This window comes from Chelonoidis abingdonii, chromosome 2, assembly GCF_003597395.2.
Source record: "Chelonoidis abingdonii isolate Lonesome George chromosome 2, CheloAbing_2.0, whole genome shotgun sequence".
Lineage (NCBI taxonomy): Eukaryota > Metazoa > Chordata > Testudines > Testudinidae > Chelonoidis > Chelonoidis abingdonii.
In genome coordinates, this window is record NC_133770.1 from 48382649 (window position 1) to 48410515 (window position 27867).

Sequence of the window (27867 nt, forward strand, 5' to 3'; positions counted from 1 at the left end):
TCCATGCATCAGCTGCTAGGAAAGGATATTGCAAAAATATTTGTAATTCCCTTCCTTACTGGCTAAACTTCAAGACACAATTCAGTGTGTTTATAATGTGAATTTTAATATTTATATAAACCTTAGCAGATCACTTTGAACTTTCTAGAAAATTGAACTCCCCTAGTAATGATGAGCAAACCTCTTCAGGTTTAGTTTAGCATGGATGTACAATTGGGCTAGAAGATTTGTGGCAAGAGTCCTGGTCAGTAATACCATGCAAATTGCTTTTCTCTTGCCATTTGAGTTGTGCTGGTTCTGGTCTTGATTAGAAAATTAAAGTGAAAAGAAACACAAACTCCAAAACAAACAATTTCTCCCTTTGATTCAAATCCTTACACTTTGCAGTTCAAACCCTCTGTTCTCCTCTGGGGGTGTCTGGACCCTAATTGTCACAGTAGGAATTCCTGAGTTTTAATCCCACTTCTTTTACTGACTCCATATTTTGTTCTGTACTGAACTATTCCTAAAAATACCTCACTCTTGCTATAGCTTCTCCAGTGGTGGCAAAAGGCAAGCGTTAATGTAGACTGCTTCCTACCAACGTTTTTACCAGTATTTTATTTAGCCCTGCTCAGAGCAGGTCTGGATGATATGGTAGTAAAGATGTTGGGCCCACAAAGAGGTGTAGGTGCTACTGCTGTCCACAAAACCCCTGTTCAATTGTTGCCTAAACTCATTCAATGCCTACATTTTTCACTATAAATGTTCCCTAAGTGTCTATATTTCTGCCTCTGGGTATAAGCATTACTGCTTCAGGTGGGGTTCTGGACTATCATGCCTCAAACTAGCCATCATGCCTCAAACCAGGTGAAGATAGGCAGGTCAACACCTATCTTGCATGCTAAGTCTGATCTAGTAGGAATGGTCAGAGCACACCTAACTCCACACCAAATGGAGGCAGCATTCCTTATAACCTTTAGATCAGTGGTTACTCCCCCAGGATGTGGGAGATCCTGATTCAATTCCCCACTCTGTCTGATGAGATGGGATTTGAACAGGGGTTTCCCACCTCTCAGGTGAGAGCCCTATATACTTAGAACACACCCCTCTCCTCAGCATCTGCAGTTGGCTAGTTTAAGCAGGTCCCCTCCCAGCATGTTGGTTTTTGGGGATGCCATTCTCAGGCAGCTATCTCTCTCATGCAAAGTATAGGGAGCCTAGGACCCTAACCTAAGGTTTGTGGCTTCCACTTAGGCATCATATGGGTATGTCTACACTGCAATAAAATATCTCTGGCTGGCCCATGTTAGCTGACTTGGGCTTATGGGGTTCAGGCTGTTGGGCTATAACATTTCAGTGTAGCTGTTCAGCTTTGGGATGGAGCCTGGGCTACAGGACCCCATGAAGGGGGAAGGTCTGAGAACCCAGGACATGAATCCCTACACTGTAATGTTCTAGCCCTGCAACCCAAGCACTTTGAGCCTGAGTCATCTAATTTGGGCCAGCCATGGGTGTTTTATTGCAGTGTAGATATACCAAAGATGCTTAATAGTTAGGCATTGTAATGCCTAAGATCCTCCGTGAATCTGGGCCCAGATGGCCAATCTACAATAGGACACCCATTACTGCTGGTGCCAGTGGAGCTGCTCCAGTGCTAGACTAATAATGGAAATGTTTTTTAAAAATTGACAGTGCAGTCAAGATTTCACTGACTTCCATGGGAACTGGATTGGGGTCAAAGAGGATTTATCGTTCACAGTACTCATCCTTATTGCACAGGTATCTGGAGTGACTGTTTACAGCTTAGTTAAAACATGCAGAACTTAAATATAACATTTAAAAAACACAAACATTTCTTGGCAATGAATGTTATTAAAAAGGGATCAGCAGGATTGAAAATTTAATGCCTTGACAGAGGTTTTAGATATTACCTTTAATCAATATGAGTTTCATGTATGCTGTATTATTTAAATGGTTCCCTTAGTAGTCAGTATAAACTATTTCATTGATATGCACATCAGCGTGCACATCAGTGCTCTCTGCATCCTCTCTTTGTACTCTTAAGCAACAGAATCTCATTAGCTGCTAGTGCATACAATGATGAATTTCCTGAAGTGGTAATTGATAGTCGAAGAGGCAGAGACAATATACAGTTGTTTCTTTAGAAGATATAGTTGTGCAAATCAGTTGCATTAGTTAATGCTATTGGATGTTATTAGCGATCTATTGAAGCTAAGAACATTCTTGTAAGGAATATAGAAATCAGACATAGTCTGGGAATATGATTACATTAAAAATCCTTCTTGTAAGATATTTTCTGTGGAAATAGTTTGATGTGTGTATGTGTATGAGAGAAAGAGAAGAGAGATAGATTTTGCCTATTTTTTTTCCCCCACAGAAAAATATGTATATTTTAGGAATAAAATTTGTTTGGTACATGTGATTTTCAACTCTAAAATAAATTACAGAATGGCTTCTCCCTTAAATTATTCCTTACAACGCTGAAATATGATGCTTCATGTGTTGGATGAATTAAATTAAAGTATAGAAAATAGTGTTCTTCCTTATGCAGTAAAATATCAGCAATTTTAACATTAAGATATATTTAAACATCCTGTTTGGTGATAAACAATGTATCCGACTGCTAAATTTGGGAACTGAACATTCTTTTAAAATTATATCTTATTTCAAATTAAAAAATGTAAATAAGTTTTAATGACAACATGTATGCATACAAACTGATAGGGAATATATCTGTGTTCATACAGAATGGTTGCATGTTAATTTGACAAGGCTTGCATTATGTTTTAAGAAAATTTATATTTTAAGACACACAAATGCATACATTTTGTAAGAAATGTTTGTGTTAATGAATATCTAACCCATTTTCCTGCTTCAACAAAAGTAAAATTGAGAGACAGGACAACAGAAAGGAAAAGCATGCTATTTGCATATTCAGAGCCCCAATGTAATACAAATGTATTATTAGCTACCACAGCATACTGCTTAATCTTGAATGACCAGGTACTGATGTGCCCCTGACATTTCACTAATACATGTCAATTAAACATCATGATCCTTAACCAAACAAAAGCTATTAAAACTTCTGATGCATAAAATATACACATTATGAAATGCAGACATGGGGCTTAATCTTACAAAATACTGTGCATCACCCTCCCATGGTACCTAATGCACAAACACCTTGCAGACAGGGCCGGCTCCAGGCCCCAGCGCGCCAAGCGTGTGCTTGGGGCGGCATGCCACGGGGGGCGCTCTGCCGGTTGCCAGGAGGGTGGCAGGCGGCTCTAGTGGACCTCCCGCAGGCAGACCCTCTGCAGGGATACCTGCGGGAGATCCATCGGAGCCGCTGGACCTGTGAGCGGCAGAGCGCCCCGCGCAGCATGCCACCATGCTTGGGGCGGCCCTGCTTGCAGACTTGATTTTTATGATTTCCAGGACAAAAATGCATAGGACATGCAGACAGTTTGCAATGTAATGTGCTCTGATCATTGGATCAACTTCAGGAATAGGTAATAAGGCAAGGAAATATTTCTCTTTTTGAAGAAAACATTTAGAAAAAACAATGTTGCACACATGAATACTGTAGCAGCATTCAGTTTGCAAGTGTTTAGTCTTAATAAAAAATGTACTTATTACTTCACATTTTTAAAATTACAACTATAGACACCCTCTAGTGTCATCTTATTGGGGGAAGGACAGCGTGTCATAGGGTGAGTGACTGGAGAGGGCTTGGTCTCTGTTAGGGGAGTAGGGGTGTATCGCCCCCAGTAAATGTGAGAGGAAGGGGCAGGAATCTAGGAACTGGGACGGGAATGTCCAATAAGGCCAGTCTGTGACGGGTGAGTGAGTAGGAGTCTCGGGGGAAGTGGGTGGATTCCCCCCGCAGATTGGGGGGGCAGGTATCTCGGGGGGTGGATCCATGCAGATTGGGGGGAGGGGCAGGTATCTCGGGGTGTGTGTGGATCCCCGCAGATTGGGGGGCAGGGGACTCAAAAAGGGGGAGGCGGATCCCCCCCGGTAGTTACCGGGGGGAGGGGGGTGCAGGGTCGTCACGCCTTCTCCCTCCCCTCTGCCGTGGCTCCCACTGCCCGGCGGTCCGCGGGTGGGCGGGGCTCTCCGCCAGGTGCGGAGCAGCGGGGCTCAGCGAGGAGGTGGCGACGCGAACGTCACTGTTCCGGGCCGCGCGTGTTTACGTGGAGCTGAAGATGGCGGCGCCGGTGGAGCAGCCACGGAGGCTTCTGTCGCTGTAGCGGGGCCGGCTGGTGGCGGCGGTAACGCGTCTGCTCTCTGCGCGCAGGGGCCATGGAGGACGAGGAGAGACAGAAGAAACTAGAGGCCGGGAAAGCCAAGGTAGGAGGAGAGACTGTGGCGGCTGGCGGAGGGGAGAGGAGCACGGTGGGGAGAGCTGGGGGGAGGGGGACAAAGGAAGTTGGGGATGGGAGGGGGACGGAGGAAGCTGAGGGGGAGGCTAAGGGGGGTACGGGGGAAGCTGGAGGTGGAGGGGGACGGAGGAAGCTGAGGGGGAGGCTAAGGGGGGTACGGGGGAAGCTGGGGGGGTGGGGTTGTTGGGAGGACAGGATGGGGGAAGCCGTGGAGGGGAACTAAATTCTCTGTTAAGTAGCCTGGGGTTAGCACACCCCAAAGTGTAGGAAGAGCTCTTACTTTCACCGGTATCCAGTGTGCTGTGTCCCTGATAAAGGGGTGTGCAGTCGTCATGTGGTTTTTGTAGGAGATGGGATACTCTCTTTTATAGCAGTGGCCTCCAGAGTAGGTTTTCTTCCAATCTGTATGATTGGCTTGTGACAGCTGTTGGTGGACGGCCATGACTTCCAAGTGCCACCGGTGCCAGTAGTTACACAATGAAAGTTAATGGCATTTCTGTGAGTGAAACTCTTTGTGTGCTGGTGTCTTTTGTTAATGTGTATAGCTTTAATGGTCTGGATAAAATACTTTAAAGTTACTTCAGTTTAGCAAAAAGAGATTTGGTGGTGAGGAAAATGCAGTTTGCAACATACTGTTAACCTGATGCACAAGTTGCTGTTTGCATTTAAAAAAAATGCAATGTAAAAATTTATGGAGATAACTTTTTAATTTTGAGGGACATCTTGTCTTCAGTAAGCTATAATACTGCATAGTAACCTTACAATGCAGTGTGTTTGATGCCTTATTTCCCGAACTATTCCCATAATCACCTGTTTATTGATAATTTAAATATATTTAAAGAAATCACCTTCAGAATATATCTGTAAAAGAATATGTTGGCTCAACTATAATGACCTTATTCCTAGAGTAAGGGAGGTTCACAAATGATCAGTGGGAGAAGATTTAAGGGTTATCCAACCCTTAGAATAAAACATAGTAAAAGCAAAATTTAGGTTTAGTAAACCATGGCAATTGGCCTTAATTTGTCCATCTAATTGGGCAATTTACCACCAAATACTAGAGTTCATAGAACATAAATTGTCAGTTCACATTGGAAAAGATAATTTAGCAAGATCACATCATGTGTGCAGTTGGAGAACAAAGTAAATCTGTAACTACACGATAATGTCCATCTCTGTCTTTCTTGCAGAGGATCTTCACTGAAATTGGGGTTGGAAATTCAGTTGTGCAAAGCTGAATAGGCTAAGATATGTTATCCAGAAAAGTGTTCAGTGCCTTTATTTGGTTGTTGTGACTTGTATCTTGTAAATATTATTTCTATTGGAGTAGCAACCAAAAGCCCCCAGCAGGAACAGTGTTCCATAATGCTCGGTACTGCCCTGAAGAATTTACAGTCTAAAGGAAATTAATGAAGGGATAGGGCAAGACATCATGATGATGGCAAGTTGATATATGCATGCATGAGTGGGGTTTGAGTGTAGGGACAAGTAACGGGAGGCAGGGAGTAGAAGAATAATGGGCAGGAGAGAGCCTGGGCAGCTGAGAGATTGAAGAGGTAAGAAAGTGTGAGATTCACTGGATCTTCACCCAATTGCAGTACACCTAGGAGAAGGAGAAAAAATAAGTCTAGAATTCAAGTATCAAATTGAATGGATGATATTGTCAGGAGGCTCTGAAGCCCCTTAGGTCTACAAGTCCATTAGGATTCTACCCAGTTTTAATCCTTAAGATCTTTATCAAGTAGGAGAAATCCTGTACAACTTGATATTTCCCATAGATTTCCTTGCTATAAGCTATTTTAGCAGTGTAATAGCATATTTTGCCAAATCTTAACATTGTGAAAATGGTTAACCTAAATGTGTAACTGGAGAAGTATCAGTGAGTAGTACTAAACTATCAGAAAAGGCCATATCTTGCAATAAATGCTCCCCAATACAGAGTGTATGTAAATGTTATAGCCACCTTTCCATTGCTGAGGTATCAAAACAGTTTTATGGCTTTGTACTAGTTCTTCAGTGGGTATTGTATGCCAGCATTACATGATAAGCAAACAAAGATGTTTTGGTATGGCATGGCAGTGTACACTGTAAATTTTATGTATTAAACTGCTCTTTTTGAAACATGGGGGGGGGGGAAGTTTTCAGTGTAAAAATTAATAAAATTAGTCATTTTGCTTAAACTTATCAAGTAGTCATTTTGAACAACAATGAATAAAGAATAAGCACCGGCAAGTTATACTAATATTAGCTGCTAAACATGGATAACTTGTACAATTCCATTTTTTCTCTCTAAAAAATTGTATTTAAGAATCCCAGCTCACAATGTGGACATTCAGCACTTTTTAGAACATCATATGTAGAAATGAAGTATAAGTATATTGGGGGCGGGGAACAACTAAGGACATTGCCAAATGTGTATCTTTCTTTTTGTAGCTTAATTTTTTTTATTTAAAAATTGATGCTGTGGACACAGGAAAGAATTTGTTCTTGTAATAATAATTCAGTGAACATTTATTCTATATTACTCATGCTGAACACTTTTGTAAGTACTCTTTCACAGGTGTTAAAATACCTTTCCACTTTAACCTCTTGGCTCTTTAAATCGTCTTTACCTTACTCCCTCTAAAAAGTGCCATATACTCTTATGGCAATACTAAAAATTTAAAATCAGTGCAAGTCTATTTTTTACCATGTTCACACTTGTGTTTATATATAGCAATTGCAATTGAAACGTTTCTGCTGGTTTGAAAGATTTCCTATACATTTTTGGGAGAACAGTGGTAGACTCAAATTATGAATCAGTAGAAACTTTTAAGTATAACCACTGTGCCTATTTATAATTCTTTTAAAAAGTGCCATCAACCAGCAGACAATCTGCTGTATCTGACAAGTTTCCCCCTTCTTTCCCTAGAAGAATTGCCAGGTGGGCTGTGATACATAGCCTGCTGTATACCATGAATTTAGAGGGAAGCACGTTATGCACTTCAAATGCTAGGCTTTACAGGCTCTTGTTCTTGGTTGGTTCCCAGTAGACACTTGCATGCACCTAGTAAATAAAGGTAGATTCTTTATTAGGGCTGGCAGAAAAGAAGGGGTGCAAAGACTCTACACTGAAACTTAAGTGGTTTGTGTACAGAAGAAAGGTGCAGAAAATTTCCAGACTGTTTCCCTAAGGGGCAATCATATAGGAAGTTACAAGGCTAGTATCTCAGTCCTTATGTCTAGTTTCAAAGGTTCTTCAAAGTTACCTTCTTTGGGAGGGAAATCTTCTTAGCTGTTGGTTGCATAGGCTGCTGTTGGCTCTAACATTGATGCCTGTGGCATCTCCTAGTGCAGTGGTTCTCAAAATCATTTAATCGTGTCCCCTTCTTTGTGTCTGTAGTACTTTACACTCCCAGCTTCCGAGCCAGCAGCTCATGCTGTCCAGTCACTCATTTCTGAAGGCAGAGCAGAGGCTGCTGACTGGGTGCTGCCCTCTAAAGGCAGCCCAGCTGTCAGCACCAGCACAGAAGTATGGGTGGCAGAGTATGGTATTGCCACCCTTACTTCTCTGCTGATGGTGATGGCGGTGCTGCCTTCAGAAATTGGTGGCTGGAGAGCAGCAGCTGTGCCAGGCACCCAGCTCTGAATGTGCACAGTAAACTCTCGCCCCCCTTAAGCTGCTCATGCCCCCCAGAATACATTCAGCACCCCTCTTGAGGGCGCACCCCATTTAAGAACCTCTATTCTAGTGTTTGCATTAGAGAAGCCCCTCGTGTTGCCTCCTTGCTGAATTTGCAAGCTGTAGCTTTTGTTTCTCTAGGCAACAGTCTACAAGGCCTTCTGGCATCTCTAGGTGATTCTTCTCACATCATATTCTCTGGCCCAGATTCCAGGAACACTGGACAAACTGCTCTTTCCCACATGCCGGGTCTGCCATTTGCAATATTTACTCCTCAGCGGCAGCCTGCATCTGCTGCCTCTTTGAGTTCTCCCTTTTTCAAATGTGCTCTTTCCCCAGCTCTAGATGAGATTCTGCTGCTGGGTTCCTCTCTCCAGGTTCTATCTTTGGCCAGCTCTAAAGCAGCTGCGTATTTAGCCAGCTGCTCTCAATGCTCCCTTACTCTCCCCACCCCTTTATTCTTTATGCGCATGTTCCAAGGATTCCTCTTCGTTATCTTGATCACTCTGGATCACACAGTATCATCTGTTTAGCTAGATGTCTATTAGTCCTTGCCCCTACTGTGGTGAGTTTTTTCCAATCCTTTCCATCAAGGTGATGGGATGCTAATAATTAACTGGGTAGGGAGAAGTGTTTCAGACAGTTTTTGTTGAAACTATCCAGTGTTTTGTTTTGAAATACATGTGTCAAGATTCCTTCCCCACTCTGAACGTTAGGGCACAAATGTGGGGACCTGCATGGACACTTCTAAGCTTATTTACTAGCTTAGATCTGGTAACTCTGCCACCATCCAGAAATTTTAGTGTCTGGAGCACTTCCTGTCCCCCCAAAACTCTCCCCTCCCTGGGTGGCCTTGAGGGACTTCACCAATTCCCTGGTGAACACAGATCCAACCCCCTTGGATCTTAAAACAAGGAAAAATCAATCAGGTTCTTGAAAAGAAAGGTAAAAATCATCTCTGTAAAATCAGGATGGAAAATACTTTACAGGGTAATCAAATTTGTATAGCCCAGAGGAACCCCCTCTAGCCTTAGGTTCAAAGTTACAGCAAGCAGAAGTAAAATCCTCTCAGCAAAAAAAAGGACATTTACAGGTTGAGAAAAGAAAAATAAGACTAATCCACCTTGCCTGGCTATTACTTACAATTTTGAAACATGAGAGACTGATTCAGAAAGATTTGGAGAGCCTGGATGGACGTCTCGTCCCTCTTAGTCCCGAAAGCGAACAACACCCAAAACAAAGAGCACAAACAAAGACTTCCCTCCACCAAGATTTGGAAGTATCTCGTACCCTTATTGGTCCTCTAGTCAGCTGTCAGCCAGGTTTACTGAGCTTCTTAACCCTTTACAGGTAAAAGAGAGATTAACCCTTAACTGTCTGTTTATGACAACACGTCAAGGACATCCAGAGTTTTGGATGGATGCCTCTTGTTTAGTTTTTAACATCTAATTCAAAGTAAAGGCACCCTTTTATGCTATGAATTCATAACCATCAAGACTTACTCTGACAATAATATTATAGTAACACTAATATTTTATTTCTGATAGGAAAATTCTAGTGCAGTTATTTAAAAAAAAAAAAATCCAACAACCCCCAAATACTCTGCAAAGAAATGTAATCTTTGCAATCACTCAACATCTGAACTAGTGGTTTACAATGTCAGGAAACCTCTCAATGGAATTATATCTTTCTGCATGCAGGGGTAAGGACATGGAACATGAGGGTGGGAATGATTGAAAAGGGAACTAAAGACTGATGAAAAGGGAAGCCCAGCAGCTCCCTTCTGATGTGGGGTGGACTGTGCTTTTTTCTTATGGCGTTCCCCTTGATTCCCTTCTGTGACTATTATTTAGATCTGTCCTCTCTTTGACTTCACTCCAGGAGGGTTAGTGTAACTTATAACTTCTTCTAGTCCTCTCTGGATGAAAGCTAAAAGGGTAGTCCTCTTGTCAGTGTGAAGTTTTGTAAAACTGTTCATCTTACATGAATGAAACTTTTTGGACATAAACTACCTCCCAGTGTGTTTGATCATGCTCTTGTCTTCTGTTACATTTCGGAGGAGGGATGAAGGGCAGTGGTGGCATAGTGGCTAGCTTGTTCAGTCATATTTATACTGAATTTTGCTTAGAAAATGTCTATTCCAGCTTTGGCTTTAATTCTGGATTCTCAGGGCTTTTTAAGTACCGTCTATATCTTCTTTTTGTATCCAGAATGCCCTCTATTCATTGTAATGGTTGTCAGTGTCTTCTGTGTATTCACAGTGCATACTTGGTCCCTTGCTTGAAAGCATGTTGTCCACGGAGATATACTCCCTAAAGTGCCTGAAGCAGTTTGATTTATTTAGTACATGTTTAAACACAGAACAAGTAACTTGCATGTCTTTGATTTATACTAGGTAATAATCAAAGCAAGTGTAATGGCAAACGTTACAATGTTAGGTCCATTGTTGTGGAGAGCTAATGCTACTTAGCCATTTTAAGTAGTCTGTAGGTCTGTCTGATGATGCCTTCAGAAAGTCAACTGTACCAGAAAATATCTTCAGCAGTTTGATTTGTGAATATTTGTTTGTGCCTGTTTCTAGTGGCTGAGCATGAAGGTGGAATGTATCCAGACAAATACATTGATGTTGCCTGGTAGCCTGAACTTTGTAGTTTTGTCTCCCTGCAGATTAATGATGCACAAGATAGGTTTTACTTCTGTCATCTGATCTGATTGTATTGAGAAATTATAATTTCTTAGAATGAAGTTACAGGTTGTTCCAGTTTCCAGTTTTTTAAAAAAAAATCATTGACTTGACAGAAGCATGAAAGGATTTCATTCCACAATTCATCAGGTCAGTGTTTAAATGTAACATAAAGAATTTAGTCTGAAATTGTTTAACTAGGAAAGTTTACCTCTAATGAACAATCCTTTAAATATTATTTTCTCTTCAGAGTAACTGCTGACACTTCTTGCAATTCATTGAGGATGTGGTGAGTAGCATCCTCTCTCTTTCTTAAAACTAAATTTTGTATGTCATTTAAAAGCTGACCTTACTGATGTATCTTGTTTTGCTTTCAGGTGCAGATTGCTCATTTTGTTTCCAACTGCTTTCAGTCAGTTGAACAAAAACATTTATGAAGCAGAATTATACAAACATTTTCTTGCCAGTGTGCATCTTGAATCAGTTTTTTAACACAAGAAATTTTATGTAACAAAAGGCATTGCTTATAGTAAGCATTATGTTGCTGCTCTCACATTTGATGCTTTAAAAAACCAACAACGCTTGAAGATAAGGAAGTGCTCAAGTCCTCCTAGCTAGAGTGAGAAGTTTACTGTGGCTTACCACTAAGTCTGGCATGGATGGGTGTGTGTATGAGAGAAACTGGAGAGGAGACTCCTGATAATGCACTGGAATAAGGTGGAGAAGGGAGTGGATGAGCATAGGCTTAACAGGACTGAGAAAAGCAAACTACTCAGTAGATTGGTTGACTGGGACCCAGAGGGGAAGCTGTGAGGGAGCAATGGAGGAAGAGAATGGGGCTGGAGACAGTTCTCTTGAAGGGACCTGTTCCTGCTTCCTTTCTTTTCAGCCTCCAGATGACTCCTGGGCTCCCTTTTCTTGTGCTGCAGAATATTCTTTTCACTGGTCCATCAGAACTCCTGTTCTTTGTTCATCCTCTTCCTCAAGTGGTTCCTGCCTGTTCTTTCTCTTGTTCATCCCCAGTCTAAATAGGTGGGAAGGTATGTAGAATTGAGTTCTGGATTGTGTATGTTTTTTTTATGAATGTGTGGAGGTGGTAATTTACTTTGAATGGGGGTGTGTGAGAACAGACTTTGCCTAGAGCAGGAGATTGTAAATGTGTGAGGATTGACTGTTCCTTTGTGGGGATAACTTTTTTTTTTAATAGAAGATGGGGGAGAGAGGGAATATGGCATAGCTGAGGGTGAGGAGGAACAAAGGAGGGAGGGGAACAAAGAAATGAAACATACAGCAACACTTTTTTTATTTAAAAAAAACAAACAAAATGAACACCTTTGATTTTTAGCATTAAAATTAACTATGTGTACATGTTTGAGACAAGACATGCAAATATAGTAATTGCTGCCAGGATGAAGTGCCAGCTTGACTGAGCGATCAGGAGGAGGAGAAGTGATCCATGAGATCTCTGCCTCAACATCCATGCTACTAAAAATTGAATAAATAAAAAACCCTGGAACTTCTGTGCTAAGCCATTATACATTTTTTATTAAAGCTTCACTATTTCCTCCTTGATACAGAATTGTTTCCACATAATGGTCTTCAATCTCTCTTTCCAAAACGAAAGTTTAACTTTCTTTATTTGATACTTCAGTGTGTGCTCCTTCAAGTGGCTTTCAGGCATGATTGGGTGTCCAAGAAAAATTGCAATTATGTTGAAGTCCTGGATTGCCACACTTCTCACTGGAATCCTTCTTCCCTCTCATAGTTGAATTATTTTTCCCCTTCTTACTGATGTACTTTGCTTTTTACTGCTGGGTTTCACAAGTCTCAATGTTGCTTCATTATTTGTGGCTTGGCTGTTTCTGGTGTTACTGTACCTGCTGCCTTCAGTTCGTCTCTGTGTTAACTTGTGACTCCTTACTTCCTTGGGTTTAGTGTTTCTGCAAGGCAGAAAGTTTTCTCTAATCTCAGAGGATGCAGCTATATTACTGTTTTTTGCCATGGCAGTCTGCTAGAAGTTGTTGTTAAAGGGATATAGGCTGTTTTTGTAAGCCTCGTCAAATACAGGCATTTCCAGATTTTATACAGGTCTTTTGAATAACCATTTATAGATGGTGCTAGTAATTTCAAATGTTAAATAACAATTTTTAATTTTTGTTACAAGCTATAAGATAAAAACATGGAGGTAAAATTGTTTGTGAAACTTCCTTAGATGACTAAGCCCTGGTCTACACTACGAGTTTAGGTCAAATTTAGCAGCGTTGGATCGATTTATGTCTGCACCCATCCACACGACGAAACCATTTTTGTCAACTTAAAGGGCTCTTAAATGGTTTCTGTACTCCTCCCCAACGAGGGGATTAGCACTGAAATCGACCCTGCTCGGTCGAATTTGGGGTAGTATATGCAATTCGACAGTATTGGCCTCCAGGAGCTATCCCAGAGTGCTCCATTGTGACTGCTCTGGACAGCACTCCCCAACTAAGATGCATTGGCCAGATAGACAGGAAAAGCCCTGCGAACTTTTGCATTTAATTTCCTGTTTGGCCATCCTGGCAAGCTGATTAGTGATTCTGTGGCCACGTATGCTGAAGAGCTCCAGCGTGGACTGAACAGGAGGTACTGGATCTGATCGCTGTATGGGGAGATGAATCCGTGCTATCAGAACTCTGTTCCAAAAGACAAAATGCTGGAATATTTGAAAAAATCTCCAAGGGCATGAAGGACAGAGGCTGTAACAGGGACCTGTAGCAGTGCCGCTTGAAACTTAAGGCGCTCAGGCAAGCCTACCAAAGAACCAGAGAGACAAACGTCTGCTCTGGGTCAGAGCCCCAGACATGCCACTTCTATGATGACCTGCATGCCATTCTAGGGGGTGCCCCTACAACTACCCCACCCGTGTGCATGGACTCCATCAATGGATTTTCACGCAACAGGGACGCAGATTTTGGTGACGAGGAAGATGGCGCATAGCAAGCAAGCAGAGAAACCGTTTTCCCCGACAGCCAGGAACTGCTTTTCACCCTGGATCTAGTACCCTCCCAACCCACCCAAGGTGGGCTCCCGGACAGCGGAGAAGTGACCTCTGGTGAGTGTACCTCTGTAAATATAATACATGGTTTAAAAGCAAGTGTGTTTAATGATTGATTTGCCCTAAAGACTTGGGATGCATTGGCGGCCAGTATAACTACTGGAGAAGTCTGTTAATGTGTATGGGGATGGGGATGGAGCAGAAATCCTCCAGGGACATCTCAGTGAAGCTCTCCTGGATGTGCTCCCAGGGTCACCTGTTTGAAATAGGGGAATTTTATTAAGGGGACATTCAGAGGTGGCCGTTCCTGCTAGGCTGTTTGCCTGTGGCTTAACAGAAATCATCCCCGCTGCTAGCCACGTGGTGAGGGGAGGGGTGAAGCAATTATCCCAGAGAATTAGGTGTGGGTTGGGGGTTTTTTGCTGGGTTTGTGCTGCACGTTAACCTGAAAACTGCAGCCCCTTCTTTTAAATGGTCAACCCAGTGGGTGCTTGGTATGGGAAATGAGGGAGCTGCTGTTTGAAACCATCCCCACTTGTTATGAAGGTTAAAGAAGCCAAAAGACTGTGGCTTACTATGTCTGCCTGCAAGCCGAATTCTGTGGCGTGCCGGCGCTGCGTGTGTGATTTCTCACACCAAACTTCAGGCCCTCAGCATAAGAGGCAAAATGCGACCTTGTAAAGAAAGCACATGTGCTATGTAATGTTAACAGCTTGGTTCACCATGAAAGAGTCTACCCATTGTTCTCAAAAATGTCTTTAAATACTACTCTCCCTTTTTTTTTTCTTCCCACAGCTGCAAATGTTTCACTGCTCCCCATATCATCTCCGTCCTAGAGGCTAGCGAAGATTAGAAGGTGAAAAAAACGCACTCGTGATGAAATGTTCTCTGAGCTCATGCAGTCCTCCCACATTGAAAGCCCAGCTGAATGCCTGGAGGCAGATACTGTCAGAGTGCAGGAAAGCACAGAATGAACGTGAGGACAGGTGATGGGAGCAAGAGGAGTGATGGTGGGATCAAGATGATCGGTGGCATCAGCGTGATGAGAGGAGGCAGGAAGCAGTGCTCAGGCTACTGGAGGATCAAATTGATATTCTCTGGCGTATTGTCGAGGTGCAGGAAAGGCAGCAGGAGCACAGACTGCCGCTGCAGCCCCTGTGTAACCATCAGCCCTCCTTCCCAAGTTCCATAGCTTCCTCACTCAGACACCCAAGAATGTGGTGGGGGTGCCTCCGGCCACCCAACCACTCCACTCCAGAGGACTTCCCAAACAACAGAAAGCTGGCATTCAATAAGTTTTGAAATGCAGTTTGGCCTTGGCCTTCCCTCCTCCTTTCCTCTGCCACCCTACCTGGTGCTTTCCTCCTCCCCCACTCCTTCTGGGCTACCTTGGCAGTTATCCCCCCATTTGTGTGATGAATTAATAAACAATGCATGAATTTGAAACAGTGACTTTATTGCCTCTACAAGCAGAAATCACGGTGCAAGGGGGGAGGACGGCTGGCTTACAGGGAAGTAGAGTGAACTAACAGGGTAGGTTTTCATTTAGGAGAAACAAACAGAACTTTCACACCGTAGCCTGGCCAGTGATGAAACTGGTTTTCAAATCTTCTCTGATGTGCAGCGTTCCCTGCTGTGCTCTTCTAACCGCCCTGGTGTCTGGCTGCATGTAATCAGCGGCCAGGCTATTTGCCTCAACCTCCCACCGTGCCATAAATGTTTCCCCCGTACTCTCACAGATATTGTGGAGCACACAGCAAGCAGTAATAACGATGGGGATATTGGTTTCGCTGAGGTCTAACCGAGTCAGTAAACTGCCAACACGCTTTTAAACGTCCAAAGGCACATTCTACCACCATTCTGCACTTGCTCAGCCTATACTTGAACAGCTCCTTACTACTGTCCAGGGTGCCTGTATATGGATTCATGAGCCATGGCATTAAGGGGTAGGCTGGGTCCCCAAGGACAACTATAGGCATTTCAACATCCCCCACATTCATTTTCTGGTCTGGAAAGTAAGTCCCTTGCTGCATCCATTCAGACAGACCAGAGTTCCTAAAGATGCAAGCGTCATGTACCTTTCCCAGCCATCCCACATTGATGTTGGTGAAACGTCCCTTGCGATCCACCTGTGCTTGCAGCACCATTGAAACATACCCCTTTCGGTTTATGTACTGGCTGCCTTGGTGCTCTGGTCCCAAGATAGGGATATGCGTTCCATCTGTCGCCCCACCAGTTAGGGAACCTCCTTGCAGCAAAACCATCCCTTATGGCTTGCACATTTCCCAGAGTCACTACACTTGATAGCAGCTCAGTGATCACATTGGCTACTTCGATCGCAGCAGCCCCTATAGTAGATTTGCCCACTCCAAATTGATTCCCACTGACCAGTAGCTGTCTTGCTTGTGAATTATGAGGGCTGTTCTCATCTTGGTGTTCTTGCACTTCAGGGTGGGGGAAAGCAAGTCATAAAGTTCCATGAAAGTGCTCTTACGCATGCAAAAGTTTTGCAGTCACTGGGAATCATCCCAGACCCACAATACTGTGCAGTCCCACCCGTCTGAGCTTGTTTTCCGGGCCCAGAATCAGCGTTCCATGGCATGAACCTGCCCCATTAGCACCATGATGTCCAAATCGCCAGGGCCTGTACTTTGAGAGAACTGTGTCCATGTCCTCATCACTCTTGTCACCACGCTGCTGTCGCCTCCTTGCCTGCCTTTGAAGTTTCTGGTGCTGCATATACTGCAGGATAATGTGTGTGGTGTTTACAGTGCTCATAACTGCCGCAGTGATCTGAGCAGGCTCCATGCTTGCTGTGGTATGGCGTCTGTGGAAAAAAGGTGCAAAACAATTGTTTGCCGTTGCGCTCACAGAGGGAGAGGTGACTCATGATAAGGCTTACAGAGTTGGCTTACGGGGAATTAAAATCAATGAAGGTGGTGGGTTTGCATTAAGGAGAAACACACAAAACTGTCACACCGAAGCCTGGCCAGTTATGAAACTGGTTTTCAAAGCTTCTGTGATGCGTAGCGTGCCTGGTTGTGCTAATCTAATCACAAACAGTTTAGTCAACAAACAGTGCCAGTGAGCTTTCAAACATCCAAAGGTGCATTCTACAACCATTCTGCACTTGTTGAGCCTATAGTTGAACTGCTCCTTACTACTGTCCAGGCTTCATGAGCCATGGGAGCAAGGGGTAGGCTGGAGTAGGTGCGACCGTGCGGTGCTGCTGGTTAGGAGAGCAGCCTGAGGCAGAAGTTTCCAGCTGGAATGATATTCCAGGCAGGACTGAATCTCCATTAGATGAAATTTAAAGAAGAGAATGACCTAGAGTCATTCCCATTTTTGTCTAGGTGCCTCTGACTGACCTCACTGAGCACCTGTGTCTGCCCAGGAGCCCCCGTCTGACCTCACCGAGGTCAGCCAGGAGCACCCACAAGACGAAGACGACGACGGTTAACAGTAGTATTGCACTGTCTGGCGCTGGCAAGGCAAGGAGATGCTGCTGTGTAGCACTGCAGTACTGCGTCTGCCAGCAACACCCAGGAGATGTACGGTGACAGCTGAGCGGGCTCCATGCTTGCCAGGGTATGTCATCTGCATGGGTAACCCAGGAAAAAAGGCCAGAAACGATTGTTTGCTGTTGCTTTCATGGAGGGAGGGGGACCTGATGACATGTACCCAGAACCACCTGCGACAATGTTTTTGCCCCATCAGACATTGGGAGTTCAACCCAGAATTCCAGTGGGTGGTGAAGATTGCAGGAACTGTGGGATAGCTACCCACAGTGCAACACTCCTAAAGTCCACGCTAGCCTTGGTACTGTGGATGCACTCCGTTGACCTAATGCGCTTAGTGGGAGGGTTACACAATCGACTGTATAAAATTGGTTTCTAAGATCGACATCTATAAAATCGACCTAATTTTGTAGTGTAGACATATGCTAAGACTATCGCCTAGGAGATGACATTAATTTTATAACGTTCTCATAAAAATTACAAACTGCGTACAATAGCGTGCTCTTCCCAATTGGGAACATTTCTTTTGTGAATAAGGGGGGGGAAAAATTAAAGATGTTCTCCCATGATTCCAGAAAAAGGGCAAAAATAAGCCAACAAATTGTCCTAAGAAGCATTCCAAAAGTAATAAACGTAAACATTTAAAAATGCAACTTTTATCTCTCTACTATTTTTTCAAACCATAAGGGAGAGATTTACAGGGAAGGATAAGATGTAATAGTACTCTGCTTTCTCTTCAGTTCGTATAAATCTTTCGCCTTTTACTTTGGAGAAATCCAGGAGACATGAGTTTGACAAATCAAGTGAAGAGGCACTTGTTATAACTGCCTTTTCTTCTTTCTCCAGTCTGTTCTCAAACTACCTTTTTTTTCAGTGATCTCCTTGTGATGACGGGACTGTAGCGACCATCTATATTTACAATAGCATAGCTTTCCATTGCAGATATCTTTATATTGTCACACAATTTCCAATTTACTTGTACAGATAGAAATATTTTGAACTTTCAAATTAGTGTGAATAAATATAAATTCTATACAAAAAATTCTCACTTAATAGAAGAATTGTACAGTGTTTTCAATAAAGTGCATCCAGTACTTTAGGGAAAGTAGTGCTTGACAGTTTGAGGATAGGTCACATGAGAAATACAAAATATGGTTGTGGAGTTTTTTTTGGTGGTGGTGTTTTTTTACAGGCAACATTATCTATCAAAAAATTACTCTTAAATGCCTGTACAGAGATCTATTGCTGCAGAATGGTACCTGAGATCCAACAGTAATCAATAGTTGGAAAAATTGGAATTTGAGAAATAATGTAAACCTGTAAGGAAAATAAGAGGACAGTGAAAAAGAGAAAATCAGAAAAAGTCTGTTGAAGTAGTTCCAACATCAGTTATCAGTATCCTTTCAACTCCAAATTGTGTTACTAATATATAATTGTTAGAAACCTTGAACTAATGAAGGGAGCAACTATCATAAATTCTTTTCCCATCTCCCTGCTTGATCCTCTGCTGTAGTCTGATCGTTAATGGACAGCCAGAGGTCACAGTCTGCTTTCACTGATCTGTCTTAATATTCATCAAGGAATTCTCATAACTGGGATTGGCTAATGGGTCACTTTGTTATTGCAGAGATATGCTGAGAAAGGAACAACTTTAAAATAAACACTATCATTTGACCAGATTTGATGGTTTACTACATGCAAAGCCAAAGCTCATAAGAGAGCAGCAGCCCTCAACTGTTGTCTTTGGGGCATTTGCTGGTGGTTTTTCAGAGAACTGCCCTGTCTCATGGTGCTGATTTCTAGTCTCTGGAAGAGGCTGGTAACCTGTACGTTACAAAGATGTTGGCCATGTGTAAAAGCATGTAAAAACAAAGACTAATTGTCTCCATTAGGAACTACTGCTGCAGGCAAGGGAGAAAGAAAATAAGAGGGTATCCTCAAGGACTACAGCCAACAGCAAGACTGGAGCTGCCAGTAGACTGAAGGGGTCATTTGACTAGGGAGCAGGGAATGAGATAGCAAGCTCAAGAGAGCAGGGGGAGAGAAGAACCAGGCTATCTGTAGGAGAAGGGGAGGATCAGCCACCAGGGAAGCATGTGCAGGGACAGGGAAGGAGCAGGTGCATAAGAAGGAAGAACAGAATAGATGTAAGGAGAGAATAAACAGCAAAGAGTGATATTGCAAGTAGCAAATGATATGAATAAAACTTCTGTAAATAACTAAGTAATAAGTCATGGTGATTTGATCTATTTGAAGGGAGCAGGGTTAATACTCTATGTAATTTCACTAATCTGCAGTTTTGTGCATACAGCACTTCAGAATGCATCTCTTACAGTATTGCTAGCTCATGATTTTATCATGACTTGTGATATTTGTTGTGTTTTCCTTAAAGCCCCAACTCCTAGAGTCAATTACATGAGAATCTCAGCTTTCATTTTTAAAAACGAGTACATTTCTAGTCCTCATAGTTGCAAAGCAAATCTTGAAAACATGAAGCAACTTCCTTAAAGGCTCAGCAACCAGAGCCAAAACATTCCCCAAAGATTTGTTGTTTTTAAAAATCTTGTGATTTTGCAATTTCTGCCTCATGATTTTTGAGTACTTGGTGTTGGCAATATTGAGAATGTTAGTTTGAGATTTTAAAATATTTTTGATCTAGTGTGGATTATGAGGGAAATGATCAGACAGTTACAGAAGACCCTGCTGCTCATTAAACCAAACTAGTATTTTGTTTTTAATTTCTTTTGCTAGGTTATAAACTAGCAAGAAAGACAAAAGCACTTCACTCAACCCTGGTTTAATTTTTCCATGAGCTGATTATCCTGCATCGTGTGTTCTTCCTTAATTGTGCCTCCTGAGTCTGACTATATAGCAACAAAGGAAAAGCACATGATCATTCTCCCAAGACAATGTATTTGTTACTCTCCAAAGTAAAGAATAGACATAGTCTTTTAGATTATGTGGAATTTCTCTGGAAGAGATGTACTGCTTAGATAGATAACAGATTCCAGAACAAAGGGGAAAGCCTTTCTTTCTGAGGTCAGTTTCAGTAGGATGCATTATGTAGCTAGGGTTGTAAGAATATTTTATATTGTGTACAGAGATCATTCATCTACTAAGACTGTGTGAGGAACTATTTTTTCTGAGATTTTCTTCAACAACTGCAATATATTCCAGGATTTAAATTTCCTATACTGGGGAGGGGAAAGACCTACTACACTGGAATTTCCTTAGCAACTTCCATTAACCCACTCTTCTAAGTCAGAGATTCACCAGGACAGCCAAACTTATCTGACTCCAGCACTTAATAAAGTATCCCTTTTGACTGTTAAATTCAGTACTTCAAGCCCTGATACATCATCTCCTTGGAACTTCCATTATAATTCTGTAACATTTTATCCATGCAAGATATTGGTCATTGATAATTACACATCAGCAAAGAGATAGATACAGAGAATCTTCCACCGAATTAATAAATGATAGACAGATTCCCCAAATTCTTGCACATTTCATTATATTATGACAATAACACATCTTCTACTACTGATGCCATGAAATCTAAAAAATAAAACATAAAAAATTTTAAAATTTCAAAGTTCTTTGAAATTTTCTGATTCGTTTTTCAGAATTTCCGTTTTGTAGGAAATTTCACAATGTATTTTATTCCAATTTGAAACAAAAGTAAATGTTAAAATTTCTTGCAAAATGAAAATTCTGCATTTCAACCAGCTCTGGATCTAAGTTGGACACTGAAAAATTGAGGCCATTCAGTAACTTTATGAAAGATGTGTCTAAATCCCCCTATCTATTTGACTATCTCAGCCATAGTCTTTCTTCGTGAAATGATTGTCCTTTAGTAACTGGGCAGAAATTAACAAATCACTTTTACTGACCATCACAGCCTGATTGTGTGGTAACGGCTTTCTTTCACTGCTTACCTGAACTGGAGTCAAGTAGTGACTTAGGTCTTGCCTACACTGCGATGTGGACAAAACTTTTGTCTTTCATGGGTACTTAAAAAAGCCTCCCCGCACGCGAAAGACGCAAGTGGCAGTGTGAACGCGGCTTTGTTGGTAGGAGCACTCTTCTGCTGACATAGTGACTACCACTCCTGGGGCTGGAAGTATTTTGTCGCCAGAAGTGTCAACAAAATACCGATAGCGTTCACACGTGCTGACTTTTAGCGACAAGGCTGTGTCGACACAACCTTGTCACTAAAAGCTGCATAGTGTAAACAAGCCCTTTGAGCTGAAAAGCTCTATATCCAATTGTCAATCACTTAAAATATCCAGATCGATAGTAATTTGTTTTTAAATGTATGTCACTCATTGATTTGGGGAGACTGGCAATCCTGTATTGGTTATTAACAATATCCATATTTAGATATACTGCATATAACTCTTCTCTAGTTTGTTGGTTCTGTGATGGATGACTTTCTATTGCAGATTTCTCAGTTCATTTTCAAAATGTCAAAAATGAACAGTTATCCAGGACTTATTTGCATGTCTGCCATATAATTTTCAAGTTATCTGTGGCTCTCAACATATTTTTAGTCTATCCAACTTTTGGTCTAGTAAATGTCTATGAAGTAAGTAAGTTTTCTTAAAAGGACATTGTGCAGGCTGAAAAACCCAGAATATATTCTATTCTACTGTAAATTATTTTAATTGCTAATTTGCCATTAAAAATATTTGTTCTAGTTCAGTATGTTTTCTTACATTAGAAATAAAAATGTATCAAATGTACAAGATAAGTAAATACATCAGAGTCAAGTCACTATAAGTAGGTGGTAGATAAATAATTTAGTTAACCTAATAAAATATTTTATTTTTCATTTAAGTAACAGCTGGATATTGAAAATTTCTCCTCCAAAATATTTAGTAGCAGGATCCTTGAAATTGCCCTTAAAAACTTGCCTGCTTAAGAGGATGCCAGGACCTGTACATCAGTAAACAAAGATCAAAGTTGTAGTTTCAGTTCAGGACTACCATTCTTGGGAGTGTCCCTTTAAATCAGTCAGTCTGTGTGCAAAGATTATGACATTGGAAGTTATTTATTACAATAATTAAAGCAGTTTAACCTACTGGACTCAAATGTTTTCTTATGTATGTATGAAGTTTTGGCTGTATGTGATCCCTGTCTCAGAATAGCACCCCCCGCCCCCCCAGTGTAGACAAGGCCTGACCCTCAGGACTGCCTTCCTGTGGCTTTTATCTTAGGCAAGAGAGTTACTGAGATTCAAGCACTAATACCACATCTTCCTAAGACTGTCTTCTACGGGGATGTGGGCAGTGCTGAGACCCCAACCTCAGTTTCATACCAAAGTGGTGTCCAATTTTCATGTAAACCAAACCATCAAATTCTATGTATTCTTCCCCAAACCTCATTTAGATTCAGTGGAAACTAAGCTCCATTCTTTATCTTCAGAGCCCTTCTTTATTATTTAGACAGGGCAAAGCCATTCAGAAAATCACCCTGTTTATATGTGGCATTAAGGAGATCTGACTGGTTAGGCCATCTCTTCCCAGAGATTATCCAACTGCACTACAAATGTTACCAACTAGCAGATGTACCCCCTTCCCTCTGTAGCAGGGCCCATTCAACTAGAGTCCAGGCAATGTCTTCAACATGCCTAAAAATATTCCTGTATCAGAGATCTGCAGGGCAGCCGTACAGGCTGAGCTCTAAATCTTTACCAAACATTGCATCCTGGACTTTACAGCTAGATCAGATGCCAAATTTGGGAGAGTATTTCTTATTTAGCTAGCTGAACTTCTCAGACCCTCCTATTAATGTGGGAACGACTAGCTAGTCACCATAAATGGATTCATCCAGATAAAGGCTTGAAGAAGAAAGGTTACTGACCTTCCAGTTATCATTGTTTTGATCTTGTGGATCCCATGATCCATTCCTTTGGAAACAGTCTCTCCTGGAATTCTGGATTAGTGAGGGAATTGAGAAGGGGTTGGGGCTGCTCTGCCCTATTTGCCGTTGAGTAGGAGTGGGAGTACACTACTGATGAAAAGATTCCATATGTGTGTAGGATCCATACAGACAAAACATCTTAAAAAGAAAATAACAGCCCCCCCTCCTCCACAGAAAACTTACAATAAAGTAACTATTCTTTTTTAAAACCTCTTTTGAATACTAACTTAATTCTGGTTTAGTATAAATGAAGAGAACAATTTGTTCTTTCACATTGTGAGCCAAATGTTTTTTAAAAAATCACTTAATTGCTCACTCTGAATGACATTCTGATAGTCAACTCTTTCAGGCTTGGGTGTAACCAGCTATACAGGATCCTTTTTTCTACCTAGGCCCTGATCCTGCACAGGCAGACAAACCCTTGTCCCCACATAGAACTCCATAGACTTCAGTGCATGGACAGTGACCAGGGCCTTATTCAGCACCCCCAACTTAGACAAAACTCCCACCAATTTTAATGGCTTCAGTTGGAATTTTGTCTAAACAAGGAATGTAAGATAGGCCCAACAGAAAAATGCTATTTCTAACTTTTTGCTAAACTAATAACTGCTGTCAGACTAAAGCAGGGCAGTTTATATTACAAATTATCAAGAAAATGGGATGTGTCTGTGTGCACTCATGTTAAGTGTTTTCTTATGTTTTTCACTGTCACCCATTATGATGTCCCTCACCCTGATCATTATAAATTGTTGTTTTTTCTTCTTTTCTCCTTATTATCTTTATTTGCTTGAGTTTAAAGGGACACTGTCAAGATGATTTTTTTCAGATTGATTAATTTTAAATAATTCAATTTTCTATTTGTGTATCCTTTGACGAACATGTCCTGATGTTTTAAAAGAGGTTTCTTAAAAAACAAAAGGGGAGGGAGAGGGGTTTTGCTCCCCTGTTAGTGAGGACTTATTTGGTTAGCTCTGAGAGCTTAATTGTCAAACATGCCCAAGTTACTCTTTTCTCTTGCTTTCTCTTTTTTTATGTTCGCCCAACTGCATGTTTCTTGCTGCCTCTTCAGATTCAAAATTCTGCTGCTGCTGTTACTGTTAAACACATTCTTTGCATTGTCAACAAAACAGTGAAATTAATTGTACATAAAGTGCTACCAAGTGTACAGTGTAAACAAAGATGTAAGGGAAATAATTAGATGGTAAATAGTCTCTTTGTTACAGTAATTTTAGGGGTTGCTTGTAACAGGTGGGTACAAAATATTTATATAGAAATTAGATATTTTTTTTTCAAGCTGGGAGTATCCTTTTACTTAGTTTTAGAGAAAAGGATCTATATTCCCCATTGATAGAGGGTATTTATACACATAGTTCTCTTAAAAATAATTGTCATTACTTGGATAAATAACTCTTCTGCACTCCATATGAGACACTAGTTCCATAAAGATGGTCTTGCACATTCATAATTCTAAGGCAAATGGCCTCCCTTGTTAAACAGGCCACAAATGGTAAATTGTAAAGCAATAATAGGCCATTCAAACTACCATCATACAATATTTCATCACTTTGTCATTAGCCATCAACATTATACAGACAAACACTGTTTAAACTCTTTAGAGTCTGTGGGCTCAATCCTGCAAACAGTTCTGCTAGTGAGTAATTTGATTCATGTAAGTAGATCCACTGAAGTTAAATTAGTCGTGCATAACTTTTTGCAGGATTGGGACCTACATGGTATGCCTTATGAAGGTTTGCCATATATACTATTGCAGGTTAATGCATTTGGTACATGAATGTACTGAGAAGATCTTAACACATAAGAGATTAAATGTATTTAGTTCACTTTGCATATGGACCCAAATAAAGACTAGAAAAATTATAGAATATGTATTTTCAGTAGAGAGTGAAATAAGTATTTTGCAGAGTCTTCCTCCCTCCCCCCAAATATCTTAGCAGCAACTACTGATTTTTAGTGACATTGCTTTTCTAAGGTTACTTGTCTAATCCTGTTCTAATTTTAGGTACATACTGTGTATGGTCATTTTGGAAGGTAATAAATACATAGCTATTCTAAAGCTTGGTGTTGAGTTTTTTCTTGGTCACTCAGAATACACTGCTACTTACGTAACAATTTTTTTCACATGCACTGAATCTTAGGGTTGTTGTAACATCGTTATTGATTTAAAAACTGCAGATAGGAAATTAGTGATGGTCATTTGTGCAATTTTGCTACATTCTGAATTTAGAATGTTCTAATAAAGCAAAATGGAAATAAATATGTGACGTTTCAGATTGGTAAACCTCAGAGATGCATATTTTTACTGATATCATATTAAATTAAGCTATTCTACTATAATTACTCCTACTAGAATAACATTTTCTAAATAATAGCTTTTAGAGTGAGAGTAGTATCCTTAGCGATTACTTTATATTGCCATTTTAAAACATTCATTTAAAAACTATTTAATCTATGTGATGGGGTTCTGAGTCAGGAGTTGAAAGTCAAATCCCCACCAGTATAGGTTAATTGGGACCTAAATAGAGGATCAGTTAACAAGTGGGGCAATAACTGAAGGCCTAATTAGGGAAAGAAGCAACCCCAGAGGCTGGCAGTAGATAATTGTGTGTGGTGGGAAAGAATCTGAAGGAAGGTGGATCTGGTTGCTGCTGCTGGTACTGCTTTCTCCCTCAGAAGTAGGAGGGAAAGCTGACTGGGACCTGTAAATATGTAAATAGTACTGCAGGCAATGGCCTGCTAGAGCAGTATAATAAAGCACAGTGGTGGTGAAGGTGGCCTGTAGTGAGTGTGGTCTGTACCTAAGATGAGAGAGATTTGCAGAGTACCACCCCATAATAATCTAAAACACCCCACTCACAAAAAAAAACAACAAAAAAAAACAGGTTCCAAAGTCAAGCACATGAAAGGTAGGAAATGCCAGAATAATGTCCTTGCAACTGTAATTCTGCCCATTTTGTGCATATGCATTGTGATACAGTATTTAATTACATGATTTAATAATATTCGTTGCACAGAATAGATCAGGGGTCAGCAGCCTTTCAGAAGTGGTGTGCCAAGTCTTCATTTATTCACTCTAATTTAAGTTTCACGTGCCAGTAATACATTTTAACGTTTTTAGAAGGTCTCTTTCTATAAGTCTATAATATATAACTAAACTGTTGTTGTATGTAAAGTAAATAAAGTTTTTAAAATGTTTAAGAAGCATCATTTAAAATTAAATTAAAATGCAGAGCCCCCCGGACCAGTGACCAGCACCCGGGCAGTGTGAGTGCCACTGAAAATCAGCTCACATGCTGCCTTTGGCACGCTTGCCATAGGTTGCCTACCCCTGGAATAGATGGTGCTCAGGACATGAGACAGCTGTTCATTATTTTTATCCTCATTATTCAGTTTAGTTCCCTGCCTTATTTATTGTACACACTGTCCAAAGCCTCCAATAAATACAGAATTATTGATTTCCTCAGAGTCTTTTCTAGGACACTCATCAACATAAAATGTGAGTGCCTCACAAACATTAATTAATGTACACATTGAAATAAGAGTATTAGCCCCATTGTGCAGAGGGGGGCGGGGGGAAGAGATGAAGAATCTTGTTTGAAACCACAAGCAGAGTGATAATTAGAACTCAGAATGTCCTGAGACTCAACTCTGGGTTCATTCCTCCAGGGGTACTGAGCATTCACAGCTCCCACTGATGTCTTTTGCTGTTGTGAGTGCTCGGTACTTTTGCATATCAGGCCTCCAGGTATCTCCTAGAAATGGGGAACACACAGTGAGGGAAATACCTGCCAAAATTGTGGTTTTAGTGGCTTGATCAGTGTCACATAGGACAACCATGACAGAGATAGGGTCAGAACTGAGTTCTCCTTTGTGGTATTCACCTGTCTTAACCAGGAGATCATCATTTCTTTTCCTGCAACTCCCTGCCTCGTTCTCTACACACCTTCTAACTTTTAGAGCAAGTGAGGCAAGGATCCTACGAACAGCCTCATTCACTACTCAGCTCTACTTCATACCTTGGGTACTGTACACCGAGTGCACTTAGTAAGGCAGGGGTCTTTTGGACTTTACATCTAAGATCATGCTACAGCGGTTTTGCTATATAATATTGCAGGGCTTTTTTAAAGGAAAAAACAAAAATTATTTTATGTGTAAATTAAACTACAGGACATCAGGTGCTAACAGGAGAGGGCTATAATCCTGCGGGAAAATGGGCTGTTGGGGCCATGTGCTGGCTCTCAGGGTGGTTGCAGGGATCCCAGCCTGCCTGTCTCTCTCCCCTCCTTCCCCAGGAGTGGGGGACATATGTCACCAAGCCATGGAGAAGATTTTTTTGTCAGGAGCTCAGTCTGGCTGTCTCTTCCTTGTCCTCTTCTCCCTACATGTTTGTCTTCTCAGTGCAGTGTGTGCTGTTGCACTGATGGTGGTGTGGGCCCAGCTTTACCTTAAAATAGTCATGTTCAGTTCTTATTTTGGCAAGCTGCCAAAATTTTGCTGAAAACAATAGAATAGAAATGATGATTTTCAAAAAGTTTATATCTCAACCAAACCTTTATGGAATTTCGTGGGATAAAGAAAAGACACTTCTCTAATCCCAAGGTTTTCTCCTTGTCTAGTTTCAATGGTCTGCTTTAAACTGTGGA

General features: G+C 41.3%; 1 protein-coding gene and 1 long non-coding RNA gene across 2 annotated transcripts in view; both read left to right on the forward strand.

The window, feature by feature from the left end:
• The first annotated feature begins 4168 nt into the window (after positions 1 to 4168).
• AKAP9 (A-kinase anchoring protein 9) overlaps positions 4169 to 27867 on the forward strand; it is a 216736-nt gene continuing 193037 nt past the window's right edge. The window contains exon 1 of the mRNA XM_075062343.1: positions 4169 to 4356. Coding sequence (XP_074918444.1) covers positions 4309 to 4356 — 48 coding nt within the window. The 5' untranslated portion in view covers positions 4169 to 4308. The remainder of the gene's footprint in view (positions 4357 to 27867) is intronic.
• On the forward strand, positions 11268 to 15209 carry LOC116835339 (uncharacterized). The gene is made up of 2 exons (XR_004376167.2): positions 11268 to 13820; positions 14559 to 15209. It is a non-coding gene; the product is annotated as an uncharacterized LOC116835339 (long non-coding RNA).